This window comes from Merops nubicus, unplaced genomic scaffold, assembly GCF_000691845.1.
Source record: "Merops nubicus isolate BGI_N331 unplaced genomic scaffold, ASM69184v1 scaffold9837, whole genome shotgun sequence".
Taxonomy (NCBI): domain Eukaryota; kingdom Metazoa; phylum Chordata; class Aves; order Coraciiformes; family Meropidae; genus Merops; species Merops nubicus.
The window spans coordinates 3,427-15,141 of record NW_008619565.1 but is presented as its reverse complement, the minus strand read 5'-3'; the positions used below and the strand labels follow the sequence as shown (position 1 = coordinate 15,141).

General features: G+C 55.4%; 1 protein-coding gene across 1 annotated transcript in view; it reads right to left on the bottom strand.

The window, feature by feature from the left end:
* Positions 1-8,955: 8,955 nt before the first annotated feature.
* Positions 8,956-11,715, bottom strand: part of TMEM173 (transmembrane protein 173) — a gene marked incomplete at its 5' end in the record, with an annotated part of 6,127 nt that continues 3,367 nt past the window's right edge. Inside the window, 2 exons of the mRNA XM_008943827.1 lie at positions 8,956-9,149; positions 10,349-10,535. Of these exons, the coding sequence (XP_008942075.1) occupies positions 8,956-9,149; positions 10,349-10,535 (381 nt within the window). The remainder of the gene's footprint in view (positions 9,150-10,348; positions 10,536-11,715) is intronic.

Here is an 11,715-nt window from a genome sequence, read left to right as displayed (position 1 = left end):
TAGTTGCTTGTGCCCGTGGCCCAGCTGTGCCCAGAGCGTGTAGGAGCTGCTGGACACTGTGTGCCGTCGTCGTCCTGGGGTGGCTGGGCTGTAGCAGCTTTGAGCACAGCATAGGCACACGTCTGCATCCATGTTCTCGGGTCCCTTGGTGCGCCTGTTTCTCTTGCAGAGGTCCGAGGATCAGCCCGGTATCCATCCCGGGCAGCCCAGGGGATGTTCATTGCCCTGGCCCAGCAAGCTGGCTGAAGTCCCAGGGGCTTGTCAGGCCTTCGCAGAGCATTTGTTGGATCTCGATGTTGAGGAGCCTCCTTGGCTCTGTCCCAGAAGATGCTGCCATGGTGCTGTGGTTGGCTGCAGGGTTGGAGTGGCCCCACATATCATTGCCCTTCTGTTTCTCCCGCCTGCCCTCTTCCGCACTCTCCTGGTTTGACAGGGATAGGATCCCAACTGGCCATGGTCTGCAGAATGTTCATGGTTTGGTGTTGGCCAGGAGCTTAAGGTGGGAAGGGTTAAAGCCCGGGCAGCTGCCCTGAGGTGGACAGGAGAAGTGTTCCAAACCATAAACCTTGTTATAAAGGGGGAATTTTGCTGAGGATGGAGGCACCTTCTCTTGCTGCTTCTCTTCCTCCTCTCAAAGGTCACCCTGCATGGAGGGGCTCAGTCAGCATCCTGCTCCTGAGGATGCTTCCCATTTGCTGGGACTGGTGTCCGTTCACTGGGCTGAGTACAACCTTGTCTACTTTACACTGGCATTGCTGTGAGTTTGGCTGTTTCAGTAAATCCATTTTAATTTCAAGCCATTGGTTTCCTTTTCCCGATCCCCCTTCTTTGCTGGGGAGGGCGTCATTGGGTGAGAGAGCCACTGCAATAGTTTAGCCTCAAATACGGGCTACACGTACACAGAGGCATACCCCGGCACAGCTCTGCCTCAGGATCCCTGGCACAGACACATCCTGACAGCGACTGTCAGGCCCAGGCTTTGGGTCACTGCCTTTCATTTTCCTCCCACTACCTGGGAGCTGCCCTTCTGTAGCTCCTGTTCCCACAGCATCTCCTCCCTGGGCCAGCTGGGACTGGCCTGAGGAGATCTCTGCTGGTTTGCCCACAGCTGTGGCATGGGTGCCACGTGGCACCCCATGGTGTGGGGTCTTGCCGAGCTGGTGGGCAGAGCCCCACGCCTTGGCTCGTGTGCTCCTGCCTGGCAGGGGCATGGGGCTTGGGCTGCCCTTCATAGCAGTCAGGACATTTTCCAAATGGATGAGTGGTTCTCCCTCACCAGCCTAAGAGGGAGGAGATGTTCCCCTGTGACATGTGGGGTCAACACGTGGTGCCCATTGCAGGGTCTTGTCCTGTCACTTGTTCCTTGGGAGAAGACCCTGACCCCCACCTGGGTCCAGCCTCCTGTCAGGGAGTTGTCAGAGCCAGAAGGTCTCCCCTGAGCCTCCTTTGCTGCATGCTTAACACCCCTGGGTCCCTCAGCTGCTTCTCCCCAGACTTGGCTTCTAGACCCTCCCCAGCTTTGTTGCCCTTCTCTGGCCACACTCCAGCCCTTCTTGGAGTGAGGGGCCTCAAACTGAACCCCGTCCTCAAGCTGTGTACTCCCCAGTGCCGAGTCCAGAGTCCCTTGTAGTGTTTGCCACACGAGTGCGAATCCAAGTCAGGATGTTGGTGTCTGCCTCAGCCACCTGGGCACATGCTGGTTCATCTCCAGCTGGCTGTTGACCAGCCCCCCCAGGTCCTTCCCCACTGGGAACTTTCCAGCCGCTCTGCACCAGGGCTGTAGAAGAATCTCTGGCAGGGACTGTGGAGCCGGTAGCAGGGGCAGGATGAAGCAGGGGCAGATGTTGCGTAGCAAGTTGAAGTCCAGGAGATGTGAGAGTCCAGCTGCTGCCTTCCTTGCTTTGCAGGATGCCAGACTTCACCCATAGACAGGGTGAGCTCTGGTGAACCTGCCATCTTCCTCAGCCGCTTCACGCGAGCCTGCTTCTCAAGCTGGACAGGTGAAATGTACAGAAAACCCCCAATATATAACTGGTGGGACGGCAAAGGCCTTTCTTGGAGCAAACCCCTGAAACTGGAGAACTGCAACTTTGTGCAGGATGTCTTTGAAATTTTGGATATTGCGGGAAGGCAACACGTGAGGGCAGCACAGCCCTGGGAACAGGCTCCCATAGATGATGCTTCATCAGAGGTGCCCCCGTCGCAAACCCCACCGACACTTGTCTGCAGAAGACGCTGAGCATGTTTTTTATACAAATAAAAGTAGGTCCTGACTAATCTCTTTTGCTGTTATCAAGCTTCAGAAATAGTTCTGGCTTCTTCTCCCCTCCCACCCCAGATCCAGGAGCATCCTCCATTCTCAAGGCTCCATAAGTTGACCTTTCCAAACAAATGTAAAATGTCTGCTCAAAGGCTTCAGGGCCTCTTTCGGTTTCATCTGGGACAGAGCTGATTTTCCTTCTTAGCTGGTTGAACAGTGCCATGTGTTGGGGGTGCTGGTGTGAGGACAACTCTGATAACACACTTAAGGTTTAAGCTGTTGAGAAGGAATCGAGGACTTTCCAACTTCCCACATCGTGCTCGTGTGCAGGTGCTCCGGGAGCTGGGAGGGACCATGGGCAGGACAGCAGACCCAGGTTAGCCAGGGGAATCATGGAATCACTTCAGTCAGAAGAGATCTCTGACATCAACCATTAACCCAACTCTGCCACCTCCACTTCTAACTCATATCTCCAGGCATCACATCTACATGGCTTTTAAACTCCTCCAGGGATGGGGACTCAACCACCTCCCTGGGCAGCATGTTCCACTGCCTGACAACCCTTCCAGTGAAGAATTTCTTCCTAATGTCAAGTCTAAACCTCCCCTGGAACAGCTGGAGCCCATTCCCTCTTGTTCTATCACTAGTTACTTGTAAAAAGAGACCAGTGTCTGCCTCTTTACAACGTCCTTTCAGGAAGCTGGAGTGATAACGTCTCCCCTCAGCCTCCTTTTCTTCAGACTAAATAGCCTTAGTTCCATCAGCTATTCCTCATAACACTTGTTCTCTAGGCCCTTGACCAGCTTGGTTGCTCTGCTTTGAACCTGCCTCACATCCCACTGGAATATTTCACATCAGGCAGCACCAGGCTCAGGGTGTAGATGAAGGATGGCCAGGAAGCTGGGGCTCACTCTTCCAGGACTGAAGTTTTGGTATTTTCTCCTCTGGGATCACTGGCCTTGGCTTCTGTTGGTGGGTGGTGAGCAATTGCATTGCACATCACTCATTTGTGGATCCTAACCCAGGACAGGACAAGAGGCAATGGGCTGAAGTTGCACCAGGGGAGGTTTCGTTTGGATCTTGGAAAGAATTTTTCTCCTGGCAGAGTGGCGAGGCCTTGGCCCAGGCTGTCCAGGGAGATGCTGGAGTCCCCAGCCCTGGAGTGGTTCAACAAATGTGTGGATGTGACACTTCATGACATGATTTAGTGGTCACAGTAGTGTTCGGTTGATGGTTGGACTTGATGATCTTAGAGATCTTTTCCAACCTTAATGATTCTATGATTCTATTACTACCATTGTTATTATAATCTTTTTTAAATTTTTATTTCAATTATTAAACTGTTTTTAACGCACCCCATGGGTCTCCACACCCCCACCCCTTCAATTCTCTCCCTCGTTCTTGGGGCTGGGGGCCTGGAGGGCAGGTGAGCTGGTGTTTGGTGCCAGACATGCTCAAACCCCGATGGAGGTCAAGTGTCGGGGTGGGGGTTGTAGCTCGCAGTGGTGGGAGTGTGAATGAAGCTGTGAACGCTCTGGAGCTGCCTCTTGTCACCAGCGATGCCCTTACCCCTAGGGCCCCTGCTCTGGGCAGCTTCTGAAAGGTCTCTTTTGATAAAGGTAAATTTGCTAATTTATAGTCAAGCCACTGTGTAAAATTTTTGAAGCCTCACCGTTCACTCTGTCTCTTCATTAGAAGGAGACCGCGAACAGGAGTTACCAGGAATCACAGAATCCCAGCATGGTGTGGTTGCAAGGGACCTCTGGAGATCATCTCATCCAACCCCCTGGTCCAGCAGGTCACCCACAGCAGGGTGCCCAGGATGGCATCCAGTCGGGTTTGGAATCTCTCCAGAGGAGACTCCACAACCTCTCTGGGCAGCCTGCTCCAGGCTCGGCCACCCTCACAGGAAAATTCCTCCTCCTTCTTCAGATGCAGCCTCATTCAGCAGCAGGCCCACATTTTCCCAGGGCTTCCTTTTGCTACTGCTGTACTTGAAGAAGCCCTTCTTGTTGTCTTTGACATCATTTGCGAGATTTAAGAGGTTCTCAGCCTTCTTCCTTGCATCCCTGTATATTCCAACAATGTTCCTATATTTCTCCCAAGTGGCCAGTCCCTTCTTCCACATTCTGTGCCTTGCTCACCCAAACCCTGCCTGTGAACCTGCCTCCCTGCTTGGCCTTGGACCTGCCTCATTGTTACTGGATGGTGGTGAACCTTGGACTTGCTCAGCTCACTTTGCTGTGGTATGGTGGCAGTGCTGCTCTCTAACACTTCTTCATCCTGAGGAGAGAGAAGAGTTTCTCAGGCTCTGGAGCAGTCCACAGGCTGAGGAAAAATGCTTGGCAAGACTCCGCTACTGTGGTGGCTGTGGCTGTCTGGGCCTTCAGCTCTTTGAGGCCTGGACATCTGGGACCCCACTGCAGAGCTGGCTGTAAAGCTCCACTCCCCATCCCATACATCTGCCCTGAGTGGAGAAGCGGTGGAGAAGGGAGAAGGTAGAGCAAGAGCAGTGCCAGCCACGTGCCAGCAAATGCTGGTCGAGGTCAGGCACCTCTCCATGACAGTTAGGCTTGGGACTAGACTCGGGGCAATGCCTGTCACCCATCTCTGCTCCCACCTGAACCGATCGGTGCTGACCGGGAGCTCAAGGGGCAGCCGGTGGTGGTCCTCTCTGTGCCAGCTTGGGCAGCAAGCTTCCAGTTCTGAGTTCTGATTTCCTTGCCTCTGATACAGCGCTAACTGCGATCCTGGCTGGTGGCAGCGGCTACACCTCACTGTGTTCTTGGCCCGGCTTTGCCCTCGAGCCGTGGCAGGAGCCGAGCCTCTGGCCACGGTTTGCTGCGATGAGGCTGCACCGTCAGGTTTCGTCTGGGCTTGTGCTTGGCTCTGTGCCTGTCCCCTGCTTATACTAGCTGAGCTCCTCAGCCCACCCCAGTTGAAGATGGTGATGGGCAAGCACAAGAAACACCCATTTGGGACAGGAATGGGATGTGAGGAAGGAGAGAGTGTGTGCATGCCATGAGGATCCCCAGTGGATTTCAGTTCACTTCAGTTTTGGGCACCTCCCTCCAAGAAGGACCTTGAGGGGCTGGAGTGTGGCCAGAGAAGGGCAACGGAGCTGGGGAAGGGTCTAGATCCCAAGTGTGGTGAGGAGCAGCTGAGGAACCTGGGGGTGCTGAGCCTGGAGCAAAGGAGGCTCAGGGGAGACCTGGCTCTCAAAGGAGGCTGGAGCCAGGTGGGGATCTGTCTCTTCTCCCAAGAAACAAGTGACAGGACAAGAGGAAATAGCCTCAAGTTGCACCAGGAGAGGTTGAGGTTGGAGCTGAGGAACAATTTCTTCCCCTTGAGAGTTGTCCAGGGCTGTGCCAGGCTTCCCAGGGCAGGGATGGAGTCCCCACCCCTGGAGGGGTTTCCAAACAGTGGAGATGTGGTGCTGAGGGACACGGGTCAGTGGGGACCTGGCAGTGCTGGGGGAATGCTTGGACTTGATGATCTGAAAGGTCTCTTCCAACCAGAATGAATCTGTGATACTGTGATGTGTAGACAGAAGCTCTGGGGGCTGGGGCTGGCTTTGCAGCTCCCACATCTCCTCCTGGCTGCTGAGCTCAGCCCCAATGCCATGCACTTCAGCAGGTGCCCACAGGGCCTGTAGAAACGTTGGCCCAGACCAGGAGGGGGGTGATCTGGACCCACACCTCCTGCCCACACCACAGGGTCATCCTCTGGGGTGCAGTGCTCCCCGCACCCATGGATGCATCTCCTGCCCGGGGCAGCAGGTCCCTTGCCGTGGTGGCACAGCTCTTCCCTTCCCCTCTTGGCACATCCTGGAGGCCTTGGCAAAGCTCCACGGCACCTCTGCAGACCTGCAAGCCGAGAGGAGCTGGCTCTTCGCAGTGGCCTTTGCTGTCACAGAGCCTCCCTCAAGAGCCCTTTCATCTGCCAGTTTTGTCTTCTGCACAGATGTGGCACCCAGAGATTAGGCTGCAGATTAAGGTTTTACTGAATCCTGAAATGGGTTCCAGTTCCCAGTCCCAGCAGGACCGACGTGCAGGCAATCTCCTCTGTAAGCTTGCTGCGCTGGACCTGAGGAGAGGCATCTCCTACCACCTTCCCCTGTGCGTGCAAAGGTGGAGCCTGGATGTTCACTTGCGGTGCTTTGCTGAGAGGCAGCTGCCAGGTAAGAGCTGGTTTATCCTGGGAAGAAAAGCTCAGGAGAGATGGAAGAACTGGAGCCCTTTCACGAGTGGCTTTTAGATGAGTGAGAAATAAGCTGTGGTTGATCCCTCTTTACTCAGGGTCATGCTGAGGGCAGAAGGTCTCAGCACAAAGTGCACCTCCAGGCCGGGAGAGTGGTACCAGCCCATCTGGGCCAGAAAATGCTGTCCTGCAGGGCTCACAGGTAGCCCTGGAGCCTTGCCACATGGGCACCGGGTGAAGGCAAGGGCGTCTGGGTGCTCACTGGCCCTGGGCTTCTGGTTGCCTGGGAGCCTGAGCAGGTCCTAGGGGCCTTTTGAATCCCAGAGGCTTCAGAGGGTGGTGAAGGGGCTGGGTTGTAGGCTCTCTGTGCTGTGATGTGCCAGCTGGGGTTAGCAGTGCTGCCAGGTCTCCTTGGGGGGCTGTGAAGCACGTGGCTCCTCAGGCTTCATGTGGCTGGGCTGCTGGTGGCCAATGGTAGCTGACTTCAGGGTGAGAGCTTTCCAGGCTGCCTTCTTCCCAGCAGAAACTGCAGCCATCTGGGCTTTCATCTGACTCCTACAAGTAGCACACCCAGGTTTTTCTCCTTCCACTCGGAGATGAACACTGGGTGGTGGGCCTACAGTTCTGAGATGAGCCCAAGGAGCTCTCCGTGGAGCAAATGGGGCTGAAGAGCAGCACTGTCATGTCGGAGCCCTTGGAGCTGCTCTTCAGCCAGGCTCCTAGCAGCGTCTGCTGCTGTGCCACATTGCCCACAGGAGCTGCCTTCTCACCTGCTGGGAGCCCCACGTACTCAGTCGCCCACCCACGCCACAGCTCTTGTGCCAGGCATGTGAAGTGGTGGTGTAGATGTCCAGCTGTTTGCCTCAGGATGCTCCTCAGGCGCCTCTGCCTCCCAGGCTAGGGTCTACCTGGGGCACCCGTCTGCCTGCTGAAGAGTGAAGCGTTGGCCCAGGGCTTCTCCCAGCTCAAGGAGGTGCAAGTTGCCTGAGCATGGCCATTCCCTTGGGAGCCATGGGCAGAGGAAGGTGCACCCAGAACCTTCAGGATGGGAGCTGCAAGCACAGATAGGACTAAGGTAAAAGAAAGGATAGGTAAAAAGATGAGGGCAGACAAGGGTGGGAGCACCCAGCCCCTTCCATCAGCGTCTCTCCATCCCAGAAGCCCTCGGCAGCCTGGGCTGCTCCCCCAGCAGCGTGGGCAGCATGGCAGGGAGGGGATCCTGCCCCTCTGCCCCGCTCTGGGGAGACCCCCCTGCAGTGCTGGGGCAGCTCTGGAGTCCTCAGCACAGCAGAGACAGGGACCTGCTGGAGCAGGGCCAGAGGAGCCCCAGAAATGACCCAAGGGGGGGACCCCTCTGCTGGGAGCCCAGCAGGAGAGAGTTGGGCTTGGGCAGCCTGCAGAGGAGAAGGCTCCAGCTGGGGAGATCTTATTCCAACCTTTTGGTACTTAGAGAAAGCCACCAGCATCCTGGCCTGGATCAAAACCAGTGCATCCAGCAGCAGTAGTGGAATGAGCTTGCCCTTGGACTCGGCACAGGGGAGGCCACAGCTTGAATGCTGGGGACAGTTTGGGGCACCACAGTTCATTTTAGGCACCATCTTGAGGGGCTGGAGTGGGTCCAGAGAAGGGTAACAAAGCTGGTGAGGGCTCTGGCAAACATGGCTTGTGATGAGCAGCTGAGGGACCTGGGGGTGTTGAGCCTGGAGAAGAGGAGGCTCGGGGGAGACCTTCTGGCTCTCTACAGCTCATTGACAGGAGGTTGGAGTGAGGTGGGGATTGGTCTCTTCTCCCAAGTAACCAGAGATAGGATGAGAGGGAATGGGCTGAAGTTGCGCCAGGGGAGGTTTCAAATGGATATGAGGCAGAATTTCTTTCCTGGCAGTGGTGAGATATTGTCCCAAGCTGCCCAGGGAGGTGATGGAGTCCCCATCCCTGGAGGAGTTCAACAAATGTGTAGACATGGTACTTCAGGACATGGTTTAGTGGTCATGGTGGTGTTGGGTTGATGGTTGGACTTGGTGATCTTAGAGGTCTTTTCCAACCTTAATGATCCTATGAGTCTATGAAAACAAAGGTGGTCATGTGTGACTACAGAGTGGGTCGATCAGGCAGGAGAGAACCCTGGAAGTCCTGCACATACTCCTTGTGCCTGCAGAAGCCATCAGATGAGTCAGGCCACGCTGGCTGGCTGGCTTTCCAAAGCCCCATCCAACACCATGGCATGTCCAAGGGCAGGCTGCAGATCCTGCCCAAGATTCAGGACAACACAACTCGCCCCAGAGGCAAATGCTTTATGTGACACAACATCAAAGCAGATGAAGACAAATACACCCACGGAATAATACAAGAGAGAGACATAACAAAGAAAACGTGAAGCATGTCACAGGACCATGGTTTGAGTCAGCTCTTCCCATGAACACGCCACACAGGAGGTTCTGGGGATGAGGGCTTGGGGAGGGGGACAGGAGCCTGGGGTACCGGGCAGCACGGAGGCTTTAGAAGCAGTCACTGCGCAGGGGCTGCGGCAGGTCCGAGGCGCTGATCTGGAGGTTGAGCTCCGTGGAGTCGAGGGCTGTGGCAGGGCTGTGCGTGTGGTTCTCCTCGTGGACAGCAAACTCCTCATGGTGCTGCTGCCACAGGTGCCAGAGGATCTCTCGGGACAAGAAGTTGGTCTCTGCCTCTTCTGGCTCTGGAACAGAAGAAAGACAAAACCCACTTTTGCTGGCAAGGCCAGAGGTGGGGGTCCGGGCAGGGAGCTGAGTCTCTGGGAGATGACCCAAAATACACAGATTGTACTGAGAAGTCAAAATATGGTTCCCCTTTCCGCATGACAGAAGAAAGGAATTAAAACACAAAGTGCAGGAAGGAGAGTGAAATGCAAGCACCACAAGCTGGATTCCCAGCAGTGCTTGTGATGGGAACTACCTCACCAGCCAGAAAAGCTTCTCCCCATCAGGGAGAGAGCTGAATTTCCTCTGAAAACCAACCAGAGTCATTTCAGCAAGGAGCAGCAGATGATTTCAAGCCCCTTCTGCTATTGTGGACATGAGGAGGAGAAAGGAAGATGGGGAGAAAGGGAAGCCTCGCTCCTCCCCATCCCCTGTCAGGAAGGATGTCCTGAGCCTGCACACACTCGTGCGCCTGTCCCACTGCCTGAGAGGGCTTGACAGCTCCAGCTACTTCTCCCAGGACCATCAGGGAGCTGCTCTTTCCTCTGGAAGCCCACCATTATACTTAACTCTTGAGGAAGCATTCTTGCTGCCCCAGCAGAAGATTGCTTGTCTTAGGTGCCTTTTGGGACTTCAACAGGGACCAGCTCTGCCAGCTCCTGCTCCTCTTAGACCCACAGCAAGAAGTTCTTTTGTGTCAGGAGGCAGCTCCTCCCACCCTACCAGAGCAGGGACCCCTCCTGGTCATCTGAGCGGGATTATCAGCCAAGTGCTCCACAGATCCTGCCCACTAAGAATAAGAATTGTTTAGATTGGAGGAGACCTTTCAGATCATTGAGTCCAACTGTAAACCCAACTCTACCAAGTCCAACACTAAACCATGTCCCTCAGCACCACATCTCCACGGCTTGAAAACCGCTCCAGGGATGGGGACTCCACCACTGCCCTGGACAGCCTGGCACAGGCCTCCACAATCCTCAAGGGGAAAAAATTGTTCCTCAGCTCCAACCTAAACCTCTCCTGGTGCAACTTGAGGTCGGTTCCTCTTGTCCTGTCCTTGGGAGAAGAGCCCAACCCCACCTGGCTCCAACCTCCTGTCAGGGAGTTGTGGAGAGCGAGAAGTTCTCCCCTTGTTTGCCCCATTCTGAGGTCACTCAAGGGGTTGGGAGAGCACAACCACCATGCTGGGCACCCCCACCCTCCTCCCCTCCTCACTCACCCTCATATGCGATGAGCCGGTAGGTACCCACACATTCCTTGGAGCCTTTCAGGATGTCCTCCAAGGTCCTGTAGAAAAGCTTGGCCTGCTCCAGGCGGTCCTCCCGGCTGAAGGCAGCACACTCATCCTGGGACATGGCGTAGAGGGACTGCAGCGGGGTGGCAAACTCCAGGGCACAGTGCCAGAGCTGTAGGGATGAAAAAAAAAAAGCTATGGGGAGTGGGAGGACCAACACCCAGGTGCTGGGCAGAGCCCCCGAGACCCCTCAGTAGCAGTGCCGTGACTGCCGGGACAGGGACCCCGGTTCTGTCCACAGCGTCCCCTGCCCTGTGCCGAGCAGGGGAGGACAGTGGGCCTGGCAGTTACAGCTGTGCCCACCGGGCTCAGGGAGCTGCCTCCTGCCCAGGCTCCCAGCCACAGCCTCACTGGTGGTTTTCTTCATGGAGTTCATTCCCTATGGAGACAGCCCTTGCCTGTGTCTAATGACACCTTCTTGGTGGCTTTTCTGCGAGACAAGGGGTAGGCTGAGCATCCTGATGGAGAGGAGAATGGAGAGGAGGACAAGTGCTGGCAAGGGGAATGTGCAGCTAGAAGGAGGCTGGTGAAAGTAATGAGAGATCTGATAAGGCCATAACAATGCCAAGGAGGAGCAGGGTCTAAGAGCACTAAAGCTTTTACTGGGCAACCTGGGAAGTTTAGTAAAGCCTGTGAGGAGGAAGAGGGATGGGATCCCTGGGTGAATGCAGAGCGGCAGGAAGAGCAACCAGCCCTGGCAGGCGGTGAACCCAGTGACCCAGAGCAGGTTGCTGGGTCAAGTCACTCAGCAGGAGACTGGCAGATGAAACACATGGTAGTGGGCAAAGCCCAAACCTGACTGGACTTCCCCAGGAGCAGGGCGAGGAAGGAGGCTCTGGAGTCCCTGCAGATGGGTCTTCAAAACCAGCAGCTCAGTGCTGAGCCAGCGGCAAAAGGCAAATTAGGGGGAGCTGGGTGAGGAGCATTGCTTTCCTGACACCTTCAGCCACAGCCATGACAGCAGGACCCAGAGTTCCCTTCTCCAGGGGTGCAGGGGCTCATCTGCCTGGAGATGTGAGCCAGAGGTTTAGGGCTCATCAGCCCAGAAAAGAGGTGTCTGGGGGAATGGGGGAGAGTCAAATTATATAATGACTCACGTAGACATTTGCAAGCACCTCTTCACACCAAAAGGAAACATTTGTTTGTCCCATGGCAAGTGATGGTCTGGACCCCACATCTGCCTTTTTTCTGCTCAGATTTCTGCTATTTTCTGGACATAAATCAACTCCAACTGGGATCGATGGGCCAAGGTCAATTGTATGAGGTTTGACAAGTGCTGGGTCCTGTCCTGA